The following is a 16,044-nucleotide window of genomic DNA, read 5'->3' on the forward strand; positions in this document are numbered from 1 at the left end:
TACCTCTAACAAGGCCAGCTGCTTTGGGGTTGGCTGCTTGGAAGTGTTTCTGTACTCTGTATTAACTTGCTGTGCCTTAAGATGGGTTTTGTACAGTAATCGAGTTGTACATAAAGCTGGAGGAATCTAATGTTTAGTTTAAAGTGAAATAAGCTTGAACGGAAGGGAAAGGAATGCACCTTTATGGGGCTGTCAGCCAGCCACCCTCCAACTTTGTGGCCATGCAGTTGTTCAGCAAGGCCACTAAGAGGAAAGACCTCTAGATTGCAGCCCTCCAGATGTCCATGGACTACAATTCCCATGAGCCCCCACCAGTGAATGCTGGCAGGGGCTCGTGGGAATTGTAGTCCATGGACATCTGGAGGGCCACAGTTTGGCTACCCTTGCTCTAGACTCTGATGTATTGAATCTAAGACAAGACTAGGAAAATTCTCCAAGAATAGAATGGAGGATTGTCGTCTCCATTATATCTTCTCTTGCAATTACAGTTCTGCATAGCAACTCTGTTCTGAAATGCTGCAGTCCCTCTTTCTCTTGTCTGAAAAGTCTGGTGCTACTCTGGTTACGGAGAGCGCTGTGGAGCCAAGCTTGTGGTTTGATCACCTTGTAAATATCGCAGTCAGGAGATAATAAAATGAAAGGAAACAGAGTAAGGTGGACATTACCCAATTGCCCAGAATAACTGAGGTCACAGTGTATTGCAACCTGGTTCAAAAGCCTTTAAACCCTTGCAGAATCTGCCATTTATTATGGTTATAGAATTATTACCTTTAAACACAGAAGGCCTATTATGTTCTTCTGTTGGCAATGCAAAAATGTAGTGGTTTAATATAGTTAACTGGTTTTTCTAGTTCCTTAATGATCTTTAGCACTTGCATGACTACGCATACAGTTTTCAAGGCTCTGATAGACTGTAGTATACGGAAAGGTGTTTAACTTGCACATGGGTGCCTGTTTCCCACAGGAGCAAAAAGAAAGACATCTAGCACCCCCAAAGGGTTGCCATCAAGGAATACAAGTAGAGCCAAAATCAAGATTGCTTCTTGGCCTGTGCCGTGCCTTAAATCTAAAATCACTCTATTCTCCTTACAGATGGAAGTGAATGGTTGCTGTACCAGAGTCTGCCAGAAAACCAGCCTTACAATTTGAAGGAAGGAGGCAACTCTGGTTACCAGCTTGAGCCCCACACTTCCAGAACAATCTCCACAAAGTTCCCAAAAGTTAGTGACTATCACAGGACTCCTGTGGGCTGCACAGTGTTCAAGATCCCAAGCGTGGCTTGAACATCTCCTGTATTATGTGACTGTAAAAGAAAAGTTTCCCCTTCTGTATGCAGCTCCTTTGTGCTCTACAGCAGAGGTCTTCAGGTGGAACTCTTAAACTTGCCAGAGCTCAAGTTATCCCCTGGCTTGAACAATTGAAGTCTGTGGGCTGCACTCCGAACCTTCAACTCGGCCAAAGCTCAAGCGTTATATTTATTCTGGGTAGCACTACCTTTTCTTCACAGCCAGAAATTGCTCGGCCACAGGTAGACTTCAAATTGCCAGCTCTATTCAGTAGCATCATTGCTTGGATTAGGCACTTATTAAGTCAGCAAATGTATGAATGAATGGTTGGGATGCCCACTCACTGCTCTTTTTCACCATGTTGGCCCCAGCAGCGATGCAGCTAAGGAGGGGCCATAGGTAACACTTTACAAAATGTATATAAACACCTTGATATTTTACATATGTAAGCCTTATATTTAAGCATTAAGGGGATTAATAAATGGATTCACCTTTTACAAATATTCAGTCTGTTTGTCCTGATTTGAATGAAAAGCAGGAACTTCAGCGTTGCATATCAGCGTATCGGTCTGCTGGGATCGGAAGGCTGTGACCTGATGGCTTACAGAATCAAAATGTGCACCATCAAGGGGCACTGCAGTTGCCAGTTAAGTCAAATCCTGAGGAATATACAGAGCAGAAGACTTGCTGACCTGCCCCAGCCCAGCTCCAGTTGCCTGTGAGAATCTCCCTTTCCCTGGGGGATTCTTTTCTTTTTGATTCTTTCAGGAAAACTGGAGAGACAGTGAAGTAAATGTACAGTATATTTTACTACCGAGAGAGGGAATGCCATAAAAATAGTACCTATTAATCCATAGGGTGGAAGAGGGCTTTGTAATAGTGTAGCGACTGAAGCTAGTGGCTGGCCCACGACTGATCTTCCGATGCTTATTCCTGGGAACGTTTCAAGTAGGCTTCTAGCCACAGTGCTGCTGTCAGAACATCTTGCTGCCCCATTTTCTTTAATTCATGATAGAAAGTACACAGGCCTAATAAAGGAGCTCCATTGTGGTTAACGGGTTAATGTTCACTCAGGCAGTCCTTTTCAATAAAAGACAGCTTCTGTTGCATTAAGAGCCTAAATGGAATAACCAGATCTGCAAGCAGAAAGAAACGTAGGCTATTTTTAAATGACTAAATGGAGAAGATTTAATGTGCAAGCATAATGCGTAATTAAGTCTGCTTCTAGGGCCTAGGATCCAAAGACCTGCATAGCTAGAAGTATGCGCTCACAGTGATATTCCTAGTCACAAGTCAAAAGCTGCTTTTAAAAGAGTCCTTTTAAAGCAGACTAAAGATGGTGCATGCTTGCGGTATTTTTTTTTTAATAATCATGCAGGGCAGATACCCGTTTGAGCGTGCCTAAGCAGCTCTTTAGATTCCTGCCAATTTTACAGCTTTCATTCGTCGTGGAAGCCACCTGTATCAGAACCAGGCCTGTGTACACACACTTAATCATGGTTGAAAGAAATTGATTTATAGACATAAGGAGCTGCAAGAGTTCAGGCACTAAAGCTGCAAGCTGTGTGCATTAAATCATATGACTGACTCTCTGGAGGGGTGTCAGGCCCAGCTACATTCAACCACGGCGAAGCTCTACTGCTGAACTGTAAAATGTTGTCTGCCAACCTTTAAGCTACCCTTAAGCTCATTAGAAGGAGGGTGGGGGAATCGGTGCACTAGTTTCATCTCATTTCAGATAGACAATCCAGCCCCTCCTAGGATGACCCAGCACTCCAAATAGAAGGGAAGTTGTCTTTTATATGCTGTTTTTTCTCTAACAGGAGTCTCAAAGCAGCTTACAGTCGCCTTCCCTTTCCTCTCCTCACATGGACACCTTTGTGAGGGAGGTGAAGCTGAGAGAGCCCTGACATAACTGAAGAAGAAGAAGAGTTGGTCCTTATATGCCACTTTTCTCTACCGAAGGAGGCTCAAAGCGGCTTACAGTCGCCTTCTCATTCCTCTCCCCACAACAGACACCCTGTGGGGTGGGTGAGGCTGAGAAAGCCCTGATATCACTGCTCAGTCAGAACGGTTTTATCAGTGCTGTGGTGAGCCCAAGGTCACCCAGCTGGCTGTGTATGGAAGAGGAGCGAGGAATCCAACATGGCTTGCTAGATTAGATGCCACGGCTCTTACCCACTGCACCAAGTGGAAATTTCCCTTGAGCAGCTGCTGGCCTTTAGTGTCTCTCCCCCCTCCAAATTGCCTTTGAGTCTTTTAACTGGTAAAGGGTAGGGAAGGAGGAAAAACGAGCATGGCATATGTATATTTTAATGCACATTTTGCTCCTGTTGATGTTGTCAGTTCATGTGTTTATTGGCTATGAAGATACTTGCGCAGGCTGCAGTTATAGGCTATCCTGAACATCAGTCTTCGTCGACAAACGGTACACTGGTATATGTTGGCCACTTCGGAGTTGCAGTGTGACTTCCTGCAGACGCCAGCTGGTGGAAAGAAGAACACCCCCCCCCCCCAGTTACTTTAATCTTGGAGTGTTCTCCAACCTCCAAAGAATGTGCAGAAATGCATTCTAAAGGGGACAGCAGTGCAAGTTGAGTTCTACTTGGGGGTATCTTGCTTATTAGAAGGTCTTTAAAATCCTGTTAGGCTGACACCATTTACATTGTTGCACTGGATTCCTTATCTCAACGGGATGGGCATTATAACTTCCATTAGGCAGGCTAAAAGAAAACTGGGGTATGGAAGCTCCTGCGTCTGTGCAGCCCAGACAGCTTTGCCAAAGGGAGGGCGATGGCTGGAGTATTACAGCCCTGCTGGTACAGGTTGTTTCGACAAGCCAGCTGGGGTGTGGGGAGCTTGCTTTCATGCATGGCTCTTCCTTCTAGTCCAGAAAGAGGAAACTGGCTACCTCATTTGTGACCGAATTCTTTCATAAGCCAGAAGAGGTTTTAGCTTCCTGATCAAGAAGGCCTAGATGCAGAGAAACAGGCAAGGCCTCCTAAAAGCATACGCACATAGGTCTGCAGAGAAGCTGCCAGGCACCATCTGATGCGTGCATGCCCCTGTTCCCTCACAGATGCGGTGCGTCATTACTGATGTATCCTGAGAAAGAATGGGAACAGATCGAAACAGTGCTGATGCGTGGAATTTTTAAAAATCAAATTCATTGCTGATGCCAAATATTTAGTGGTACTAGCCTAAGGCATCCTGGTAATCGGTAATTGTGAGCACAAATAGGAGGGACAGTGTGGTGAGGCCAAGGTGGTCCAGTGAAATGTCAAAAGCAACCCTTTGATCTAGACCAGCACCCACAGCATGAGGTCAGCCATCGAAACAATTCTTCCTTTTTCGATATTCAAAGCATGTGATCAAATATAAGGAATTCGCCAACGAATTATGTCATTTAGAAGTGGGGAGATCGCCTGTACTTATTTCCCTAAAGAGGGAGGGGGAGCCACAGCTGCATTGGAAGACTTATTGCTTGTCATGCAGAAGGTCCCAGGTTGAATCTCCAGCAGGGTTGGGCGCTTTAGCACCCAAAACAGCCGTTCGCTCCTGACACAGCCAGCGAGCAAACGGCTGCTTCGGGCCCAGAAGCGCCCAACCCAAATATTCCCCAATCGAAGGATCTGGCAGGAGGTGAAGTGAAAGGCCCCCTGTCTGTCTGAGACCCTGGAGAGCTGCTGCCACTGATGGACCCAGGGTCTGATTCAGCAGAAGGAAACTTCAAGTGACAAAGCAATTATTGGCATACAGTCTTGTGCACTGCATGTAGATGTATACCAGTTGAGGGAGAAGTCTTTCTCTGAATTGACAAAAAGGTCTCCAGCTGTCTTTGTTCCAGATACTGGTATCTTTATCTGCAAGCAGAAAAAAGACAAATGCTTCTGATTTAATGAGACAGAATATATTTACTAGGCACAGAATGCACTACTAGGAATAGATTCCCTCTCCAGTATCCCTCCCTTGCAGAAATCTAGAGCCAAGTCCTTATGGAGAGGCTGAACCCAGGTGTCTGTATATTACAGCAGATCCCCAACACTCTACTATGATGTTTGAGGGTCTGAGGTTATCTATCCTTTCAAAAAGAGCAGCTGATTTTGTGTGCCCCAACTGATACGGGGCAAATCTGGGAACACAGATCTCTACTGATAGGACTCAATCCTATCAATCCTAACTAAAATTCAGATCTTTTGAGCTTCTGCACATAATTTACACCTGGGCCTAGTCTGCACACAAAGGATAATGCACTTTCAATGTACTTTGGCAGCTGGATTTTCCAGTGCAGAACAGGAAAATCTACTTCTAAAGTGCATTGAAAGTGCATTATCTATTGTGTGCAGACTAGGCCCAGGTTAGTATCTGCTTTAAATTAGACAAGAACGGTTCAAACACAGATATGGTGACTTAAAATAATTTGTGGGCTGCACTAAATCTTTTAGAGGGCTGCATCGCAGCATAGAGAGTGTTTTTCTGCAGATGCTAACTGGAAATCCATGCTTCTGTCTTAAGGCTGAGTTGTAAATGACTCTCTCTGTTGGTCTGAAGCAGCAGAACAGAGTTTGTGCCCAGTGACACCTTGAAGACCAAACTGTTTTTTTTTTCTCCTGGGTGCCAAGGAGTTCTTGCCTGAGTCCCACGGGTCCTCAGAGCACACGTGCGCAAATAAATTCCTGTAAAAATAACAACATATATATATATTTATTAGCCACAGCAGAATTCTCTAAAACCAAGCAACTTGGGAAAAAACAGCCAGCCTCCTGCCTAATGCTTTGAAGGCTGTGTTAGACGGCACAACCTTGTGTTCTTGCAGGTTTGCAGGCCTCAGCTCAGGCATTCTTTCTGTGTTGCTGATAGCAGTCGTGCCTTCAGTCCCCAAGCCAGCCTCCAATCTCCTAATTCTTCAGTCAGTTATAATGTTGCGCCTGCCTGAGTCAGGCGATAATAAGGCACCCATCAGAGCGCCATAGAAAATGACCTCATCACTCTAATTCTCCCCCTCTTGTTCTGTGGCTCTCTGGGTCTCTCAGACAACCGATTAGTCCATGTCTTGCTTTGGCCTTGAAGATAAGAGAGGTTTACAGGCTACTAGGCCCAGCTAGGAACACCTGTGTGATGGGACGGTCAGACATAGAACAGATTGACCCTTGAGAGGAGGGAACAGGGTTGCTTTGCCTGGCATGGCAAAAGTGCTCATGTGCATGCACACTTCTTCGAAAGCTTTATACCCAGATTAAAACTTGGTTGGTGTTAAAGGTGCCACTGGACTGATTTCTATTTTGTTAGCCTTCTCTGTTCTCTCTCCCCCCCCCCTTTCATCAGATTTTAATCCAACTGGCTGTTACCTGTGCTCTTGATACATCCACGCAATTGTACCTGTCTGTCAGCCTGATGTAATGTGCTTTCAGAGGAGCTCCAAGGGCCTCCAGGGCTTCTGGGTCCTTCTGAAGCTGCTCAAGAGCCTGTTGATAGTACTGTGTTCTGGCAAAGCTCTCTGAACAAAGAGAGAGAGAGAGAGAGGAAAAAACCATTTTTGGCAGTTGTCCCAAGTAAACAAAGGATATCTGCAAAAGAATATTAATATTTAACAGCCTGATAGGGAATGGTGTCTAATTATTCTGCTAGGTGCTGCATGGAAGAAGGCCAGAGGCCTGTACCCATCCCCTGTTTTCCTGCCCTCCAACAGAGATCCTTGATACTTTTTGCCAGGCAGGGTGAGAGCTGACTGGTGTAACATGCGCCCATTCCACATGCAGGTGTTTGCTTGAAAGAGACTGGTGTGGCCAAAACAGTCCTGCTATTCAGCTTGCGGCCACGTTGAAAGCTGACATTGAAAAGGCAAAGCGGCATTATTTGGGCATCCGGTAGGGCGCCTGAGATAACTGGAAGTTTCTGCTGCTGGTGCAAATCGCGATCCCTCTCCAGCCCTGGCTCCAGTAGGTGCTAGAGCCCCCCCCCCCCCCTCTCATTGCCTCTCCCTGCGTGAGTGGAAACCTGACTGGGGCAAAATAGCCAATGTTGTCAGTTTAAAAGGGCAAGCTAAGGAAACTGCACTAATTAAGCACGTGGGGGAAACTGCACAAGTTACACTGTTCTGCTGCGTAGACAACAGAATCTACGTTACCGCAGTGCATGCCAGTTGACATGGGCTACTACCAGCCTTTCCCAAATAGAAGAAGAAGAAGAGTTGGTTCTTATATGCCGCTTTTCCCTACCCGAAGGAGGCTCAAAGCGGCTTACAGTCGCCTTCCCATTCCTCTCCCCACAACAGACACCCTGTGGGGTGGGTGAGGCTGAGAGAGCCCTGATATCACTGCTCGGTCAGAACAGCTTTATCAGTGCCGTGGCGAGCCCAAGGTCACCCAGCTGGTTGCATGTGGGGGAGCGCAGAATCGAACCTGGCATGCCAGATTAGAAGTCCACACTCCTAACCACTACACCAAACTGGCTCTTTAAATATCATTTAAAGCAAGCAAGCAACTATTCCACGAATGTTCTTGTCCCAGATTCAGCTGTTACAGGGCCCAGGCCAAGCCGTGACAATTCCTGTGACTCATTCCTCCTCACTTCCGACCCTGCCGACATATCAAGTTCCCCTCTTGTGCAAGGAGGAGGACTGGTTCTTACATGCCACTTTTCTCTACCAGGAGGAGTCTCAAAGTGGCCTGCAATCACCTTCCCTTCCTCTCCCCACAACAGACACCCTGTGAGGTAGGTGGGGCTGAGAGCTCTGAGAGAACTGTGACTGGCCCAAGGTCACCCAGCTGGCTGCAGGTGGAGGAGAAGTGGGGAATCAAGCCCGGTTCTCCAGATTAGAGGCCCCCCTCTTCACCGCAACAACAGGCTGGCTCTCAATAGCTCCTTGCAAGTGATGCCCATAAGGAGAAATGTTCTCTCTCGGCTCCCTTTCTGTAGCACTGGATATTTTGTTTTAGGTGCGTGGGCATGAAGAAGTGTGATTTCTGTCGCCCACAGAGTGCAGCGGAGGAGTGAAGGCCAGATCAAAGCTGCTTGTCGCCACAGAACTTACTTTGCATGTAGTAATACATGAGAGCACATCCCCCGCCAGAGACAAGCCCCAGATAAACAGCCATTTGCTGAAGTTTCCTCAAAGACGCTGGCATGGCTCTGTGCCCTGAGGGGAAGAGGGAAAGGGGGGCAAAATAGACTTATTGTATACGAGCAAAATAAGGGAACGTTGCCAGAGAGCCTTTTCAATATCCCAGCAAAACAGGCCTGAATAAAAGCTCTCCAGGCTGCATTCAGTCAGGGTGGGGGCCCTGCAGGTCACTCAGAGGAAATCCAGGATGACAACGGAGGAGGATGGAGGACGGATACCTCTCCTGGAATCCCTCCTCCGCTTCTTTCGGGGGCGGTGGGGCGGGGGGATGCCACTGTTTTGCTAATTGCAGAGCAGAAAATGACCTCCCTGGCGTGGCCAGTGGCCAGAAAAGTGGCATATTGTTCTTGCCAGCTTCCCATGCATGCCAAATAATACAGGGGAAGTATTCAGTCTTTCTTTTTGGGCGGGGAGGGGGGAGGGAGACACAGATTTACCTCTGACTGAAATGCCACACTGAAGGAGTAAACACCGGGGGTGGATTTGGGTCGGAGAACGTCAGAGGAGGAAAGCCAAGCTGACTTCACTGCCAGTAAGCGCCCGGCCACTGCCTTTTAGTGGCTTTTCGCTTTCACAGGCAAAGACAGGGGAAGGGAAGTGATGAACGGGAATGTTTCGCAATGGACTTCCCTCACACAGCTGTTTTCTTCTCGCTACTTGCCTGGCTTATTAGCAAAACCACATCTCTGTCACCTGCCTGAATGACAGAGTTAAAGGAGCAAGTGCCACAGAGAGTGGGAAAGCAAGTGCCGCAGAGAGTGTCCTACGCTGCCAGATGATTGTTTTTGAGAAGATTTTTATCCCGCCTCTCCCCACAATGAAACTTGCGGCAGCTGACAGCATAATAATGCAGTAACAAAACTTTGATTGCAATGAAATCCAATTATCAGCGCCACACGCAGCAAACGGATGGCCATCGGCATAAAAGTCTACAGCGCTGATGGTGGCCTTCATTAGCGGAATGCCTGGTGGGGTAACTGGGGCTTCCACGCCTTGCGGAAGGCAGGTGGGCCCTGCAGGGGCTGAGTCCCCTCTGACAAGGCACTCCACCAAGTCGGGGCCAGGGTGGGGACGGCTGGATTCCTGGAAGAATCATGATCCCAGTGTCAGGAAAACGCTTCAGCTGCACCCAACCTATTTAGGCATAGGGCTGATCTTTCTGTTTGAAAGTTGTTCTACTCTTCACCAATCCACGTTCAAGGGTATACATCGCAGGGGCCAAAGCACTTGGCCAGGCCTCCTCTCTGTGGGGGTCTCCCCTGCAAGGATTTCATGCAGACCTGAACCAGTTGGTAACTAACTTACTACCAGTGTGTGTGTAGCTATATTGCAAGCGGGCTGCCTGGGCTGTCCTACCAAACATGTGCGATATAAAGCCCCAGCAAAGGGCTTTCAGGGCAAGGAGAGGAAGAAGAAGAATTGGTTCTTAGATGCCGCTTTTCTCTACCCAAAGGAGTCTTAAAATGGCTTACAGTTGCCTTCCCTTTCCTCTCCCCACCACAGACACCCTGTGAGGTGGGTGAGGCTGAGAGAGCCCTGATATTATTGAAGAAGAAGAAGAGTTGGTTCTTAGATGCCGCTTTTCTCTACCCAAAGGAGTCTCAAAGTGGCTTACAATCCCCCTCCCTTTCCTCTCCCCACAACAGACACTCTGTGAGGGAGGTGAGGCTGAGAGAGTCCTCATATCACTGAAGAAGAAGAAGAAGAAGAGTTGGTTCTTATATGTTGCCTTTATCTACCCGAAAGAGTCTCAAAGCGGCTTACAGTCGCCTTTCCTTCCGCACACCATGGCTTTCTGGGAGAGGGTCCCCAGAGATCCAAAGGGAGGTTACTCAAAGGCGGCTTCCGCACGGGGATTTTTCCCATGTCGGAATGCAGGAAGTCCCAAACACGTCATGCTCATTCTTTCTACCTACGTTGTCCCTGAGCGTGACTCACAGGCATCAGAAACTGGATCGAAAACAAATCTCCCCTGAATGGGGTGCCGGGGGGGGGGGAGCCCTGGAGTGGTTGTGGGCAAAGCATCTACATGGAGGCTCCATCTTGGTCCTCAGTGAGAGCTCAGCTCACACACCCGTCCCTTTTCTATCGCCAGCCGGACCGAACTGCATTAGAGCACAGTTCAGCTAGACCACGGGTGGGCAAACTGTGGCCCTCCAGATGTCCATGGACTACAATTCCCATGAGCCCCTGCCAGCAATCGCTGGCAGGGGCTCATGGGAATTGTAGTCCATGGACATCTGGAGGGCCACAGTTAGCCCACCCCTGAACTAGGCAAACAAGGGGAAAGGGGGTTTCTGTGCCATGTGCACTTTGGCAATTGTGCTCTTTTAGCACAGGTGCAACACAGAAAAGGGTGGGGGTGGGGCGGTAAATGCAGCGCAATGCTGTTCTCACCCTTTTGGCTGTTGCCCTGGTAGGGTTGTGTTTTCACAATGCTGGGTGGAAGAAGCCAAAGAGGAACATCATCAAATGAGTCACATCTCCAATGGACAGGACAAGACGAAATGTCGACGTGGGAATTCTTTTCCGGAATACTATTCAATCTGGGGACAAACCAGCATGCAACAGCCAGGGCGGTTTCCTTATCTGTGCCTCATTGGTAAGGCCTCCTGAGAGCAGCCAGGGAGCTGAACCCACGAAAAATCTCTGCCCCACAGGAAAATGGTTGACCCTCTTTCATGAGCATCAGGAGAGCAAAAACGCTTGTCTACGATGGAGGGCTGTACCTGTTCAAGTTCTCTCCTGCAGTTCTGTTGGTCTGATCCCCAAAGAGCAGTCTGAAAACAGAACAAAATGCGTTACCGTTTTCCATCTCGTTTGAAACAGACATTATTTCCTTCTCCCCCACCCTCCCTAGCTGGAAAAATAATGCATTAAGTGAGGGACTTTGACACTGGGAACTGAGAAAATGCCCTCAAGTGGAACCACTGGAGTGTAGACATATATGTTATACACCCAAGGTTCCCAACCTTTTTGGTGTGGTCACCCATCAGTGCAAGTTTACTTGGATCCAGTTTGGTGTAGTGGTTAGGAACGCCAACTTCTAATCTGACAAGCCGGGTTCTATTCCCCACTCCCCCACATGCAGCCAGCTGGGTGACCTTGGGCTCGCCACAGCACTGATAAAGCTGTTCTGACTGAGCAGGAATCTCAGGGCTCTCTCAGCCTCACCTCCCTCACAGGGTGTCTGTTGTGAGAAAAGGAAAGGGAAAGCAATTGTAAGCTGCTTTGAGGCTCCTTTGGGTAGAGAAAAGCGGCATATAAGAACCAACTCTTCTTCTTTGTATGGTGACCCATCTTGGGTGACCCATCTTTGTATGGTGACCCATTTTTTGGCTTCCAAGACCGTCAGCTGGTCACCCATCTCATCCAGTGCTACATTTTCTATGGGGTCTAGCTAGATATTGTAGAGAAACCCACAAACATCACGCAAAGAGCCCAGCTGCCCCCGGGCAAGTGACATTCCATTTTCCCCTCCTCCTTCTTCCAGCTCCTATCATAAACTTACTAGCTTTCGGACAGATTCCTCCTCACCCCAATTGTCACAAAGGCAGCTGGGAGGAGAGAATGAGAGATGTTGACAAGGCAGATAAAAGGAGAAAGATCAATGCAAAGGGCAAGAGGGAGGGACCTTTGGGGGGGGGGGTGGCCGGAGATCCACTTTCTGAGCCTTCAAGAGCCACTTTGTGCCCTGATCCACAGGTTGGGAAACATGCCTCTATACATTTACTCCACAAGTCACCGTAGATCAGGGGTAGTCAAACTGCGGCCCTCCAGATGTCCATGGACTACAATTCCCAGGAGCCCCTGCCAGCATTCGCTGGCAGGGGCTCCTGGGAATTGTAGTCCATGGACATCTGGAGGGCAGCAGTTTGACTACCCCTGCCGTAGATTGTTTCTTTTAAGGACTGTCTTGCTTGAGGGTCTGGCTGCCTTTTAAGAGATGGCACAAATGTGCAGACTCATTCCAATTCCTTTACATCCCCCCCCTTTAAATATACATCATGCAAAGCGTGGGGGGGGGGTGTCAGGTGTTGACAGCAAAACATTTTCCTGTGGGCACAAAATGAAGCCACGGGGGAGGGTAAATGCTTGAGCACACGCGACAGGAATCACAGTCCCTGGTTCTCTCTTCTGTGTTTGCTCCTTTGGCAGCACAGTTCCCAAGGGAAAGTCGGGGTGAATAAATAACAAAATAATTGCTATGCATGGCGTTTGTCAGCAGAAGGTGTGTTGTAATGGGAACTGTGGGTGCCACCAACAGTTCGGTGCACGATTATCACAGGTTGTCCTCTTATAGAGCTCCCCCACATCACACCCTTTCTGTAGAATTCATTGGAGAGCAGTTCTATGCACCCATTAGGAATGCATTGTGATGCATCCCCACTGTTCCTTTGAACTATGACAGAAGTGTGCAGTAAGGTTCAGCAGTTTTGCCCACTCAGAAGGTGCTGAGAAGTTCATGTTTCATGCAAAGAAGCCCTAAGTAATCTTCCTGTTACGTAGGACGGTTGTGACACAATTGAGCCGATGGCTTCTGAAATCCACATTTCATCACCGCAACCATGAAAATCCTTGTTCAACAAGACAAACCTTCTCCGTTCCGTTATTGGTGACAGAGAAGTTGCTCATGGTATCTTTCCCCATCCTCCTTGGGACCACAGCCCAGGGCCCACTGTGTGTGTGTGTTGCCTGTGTGTGTGTGTGTACAAAGTACTATCAAGCTACAGCTGACCTACGGTGACCCCAGTGAGGGGCTTTCAAGGCAAGTGAGAAGCAGAGGGGGTTGGCCATTGTTTTCCTCTGGAAAACAGAGCCTTCCTTGGTGGTCTCCCTTCCTAGTACTGACCCTGCTTAGCTTCCAAGATCTGACAACATCGGACTAGAGTACTAATGCCACATTTGCCAGTGTCTACTACTGATTTAGTATTTCCAGAAATCTGGAAACCACGAGGTTATGTAAAACCGAGGATTTCTCAGGGAGAGATTGGGAAACCTGAATTATGGGGGGAAATGCAAAGAATAGTTTCTTATTACAACTTACATTTTTTTTACTGCTTTACAGGCTTATGGAAGTTTGAAGTATTGAATGCTTTTGTTTTCTACAAGCCGAATGGGCAGTCAACTCCTAACCAGAGGGGGAGGGAGACTCTGGTGCTCTATGCTTCTTTAGCATATGCATCTAAGTTTTTGCTCTCTGAAAGATAAGGGGGGAAATATTTCGCTCCTCCAGCTGCAGCGAGACCTGCAGGAACAACTGGGGGGGGGGAGTGGGGAGAGGAGAAAGTCATGCTTCATGGGAAGAAACTGAGACTGCTCTATCTGTATAAATGCTCTGCAAGTATAGTTTCTCTTTAGAACTGTGTACAGCTTCTCTTGAGAACTCTCTTGCTCAAGGTTCTGACTCTTTCTTAAGTGACTGCATGTAAAAGAAAGGAATGCCCAAGTCCAATCTGCTTTTTTTTCTTCCTTTTTTTGGCCTCCGGGTCTGGCTTCCTTTAGTGATGTTGAGCAAGCTGTCACCACCATCATCACCACCACCCTCCCGCCAAGCCTCCTCACCTATTCAAGTGGACCTAACTCCCCTGGGACATCTCTGGATTTACTGTCTCTCTCTAATGGGGGATTTCAGCCCTCACTGGGCTACGGTGTCATCATTTTTTGTTAAAAAACTACCCAGAGGAGTTCAGGGTAACTTCTCTCGCATACAGTTCCTGTTTTCATGCAGGGAAGAAGTGCCCCACCATGGACTCATGGGAATGGCTCTCTCCCCTTCTTGCGTCTCCCTTGGGGGTCCTCCTCTGTTTTCATATCGAACATTGCTTGCTCAGCCAGACGGAAGATGCGGCAATAGATATCTTTGAGACGCCACCGTCTCCTCGCGCGCGGTGACCCCTTCCCCTGGGCACTTTATGTCTCTTTCAGAAATGTGACCCAGAACTGCCACACAACATTTGCTTCTCCCGGTAAAATTCAAGGTTAACAGTTCACAAACTGGGCTTGCAGACGGCTTGCGCGGAGGCTGATCGGCCAGCCTCACTCGTTGTTTACCTCCGTCGACAGACAGCCTCCAAACCTAAGTCGGAATCATTGTTAGGTTTTCGAACGCCGCAGACAGCCGCAAGCTGAGAGCTGCGCTGAAGCCGAGCCCGTAAAACGCCACCCGGTTCTAATGGTTAATCACATCTGTTTATTTCTCACTCTCCCCGCCGCAAAATAATTGTGTGAAAGTTCTTGAACAAAAACTGGTGGTGTGGTACACGCGGCTTGAGGACCAGTGTTGTGAAGATAATATTTACTTCTCCATTTTATCCATATAGGTTTTATCCATTTTATCCATATAGGCACATAAAGGTTTATACCCAGATTTAAACTTTGTTGATCTTAAAAGTGCCACTGGACACTCACATGTTGTCGCTTCAGACCAAACCAGCTACGCATCTGAACCTTCCATGGCAGAGCTGGGATTTGAGCCCGGGTTTCCCGGATCCTAGACCGGGAGTAGTCAAACTACGGCCCACCAAATGTCCATGGACTACAATTCCCATGAGCCCCTGCCAGCAGTCGCTGGCAGGGGCTCATGGGAATTGTAGTCCATGGACATCTGGAGGTCCACAGTTTGACTAACCCTGGTCTATATCATAGAGATTGTCGAGGATCATAGTGGTGGCGCCACTTCTGCAGGACTTCCCAGAAGCGATGTCACAGTGTCCCCAATGTTTCTTGTTTCTTGGCTCTGGCAGGGGCTCATGGGAATTGTAGTCCATGGACATCTGGAGGGGCGCAGTTTGACTACCCCTGTCCTAGACTGGCACCTCAGCCAGGGCACCAAGAGAAAAACTACACTTTAGCAGTTGTTTATTGCAAGCCTTTCCATTTACCTTTGTGGTCAGAGATAACTGTAGGAAATCTTGCATTCCTGAAACTATGTGATTAAGAAACCACAAATGACCTCTGCAAAGCCAGCTGTGGTTATAATTATTTTGTGGATGGAAGCTTTTGCTGGAGGAGGCTACATGGTATTACGCTGACCTTGCTCGAGTCTTCCTTGAGTTCCTTCCTAAATGTTCCTTCCTAAAAGTTCAGGTCCACTGTCTGTAAAGAAAAGAGCATTGGGGACTTGAAAATATACAATAACTATCTGCTTCCAAATCCACCCCGTGTCTCCCATTTTCCTGTATGCATCCGTTTTCCATAGATGGCAGAATACACCATGGAGTCTTTATAAAGAGCCAGATGTCTATCCTGTTCAAAGCCACTGGCTCACACAAAACACCTGGTTAGATGGGTCGCAGTTTGGAACAGGGGAACTTACTTGCGAGAGAACAGAGCTATGATCTGAATGTAAACAGAACTCAGCTGATAGACCTCGACTGCCGTAGGGGCATTTTTCATGACTGTGGAACTGGTCGGAGTGTTCCCAAGGCCAACCCATCTCTCAAAGGGAAAGACGGGGTTCAGATAGGAGACCAGAGGGCCATTCTTCAACTGCCTGCTTCCAGGACTTGTCCTAGACATGCATGATTCCCCACATATGTGAAATTAAAATACTAAATATTACTATTATTCAGTTAATTAAAAAGGGCATATAAGAACCAACTCTTCTTTTTTAATTAAAAACTAATGTCCTTT

The 16,044-nt window shown here is 47.8% G+C and overlaps 1 protein-coding gene across 5 annotated transcripts in view; it reads right to left on the minus strand.

The window, feature by feature from the left end:
- Positions 1-344: 344 nt before the first annotated feature.
- COA1 (cytochrome c oxidase assembly factor 1) overlaps positions 345-16,044 on the minus strand; it is a 67,984-nt gene continuing 52,284 nt past the window's right edge. Inside the window, exons 2-7 of one of the 5 annotated variants that reach the window (XM_077303955.1) lie at positions 11,139-11,189; positions 8,320-8,424; positions 6,635-6,783; positions 5,073-5,149; positions 3,665-3,772; positions 345-2,422 (exon numbers count right to left, since the gene is read on the minus strand). In XM_077303955.1, the coding sequence (XP_077160070.1) occupies positions 3,676-3,772; positions 5,073-5,149; positions 6,635-6,783; positions 8,320-8,413 (417 nt within the window). In that variant the 5' untranslated portion in view covers positions 8,414-8,424; positions 11,139-11,189 and the 3' untranslated portion in view covers positions 345-2,422; positions 3,665-3,675. Of the gene's footprint in view, positions 2,423-3,583; positions 3,773-4,303; positions 4,392-5,072; positions 5,150-6,634; positions 6,784-8,319; positions 8,425-10,806; positions 10,956-11,138; positions 11,190-16,044 lie in introns of those variants that run through there. The other 4 variants (XR_013225494.1, XM_077303956.1, XM_077303954.1 and 1 more) reach the window with 4 other exon arrangements.

Source organism: Paroedura picta, chromosome 11 (genome assembly GCF_049243985.1).
Source record: "Paroedura picta isolate Pp20150507F chromosome 11, Ppicta_v3.0, whole genome shotgun sequence".
Taxonomy (NCBI): Eukaryota; Metazoa; Chordata; class Lepidosauria; order Squamata; family Gekkonidae; genus Paroedura; species Paroedura picta.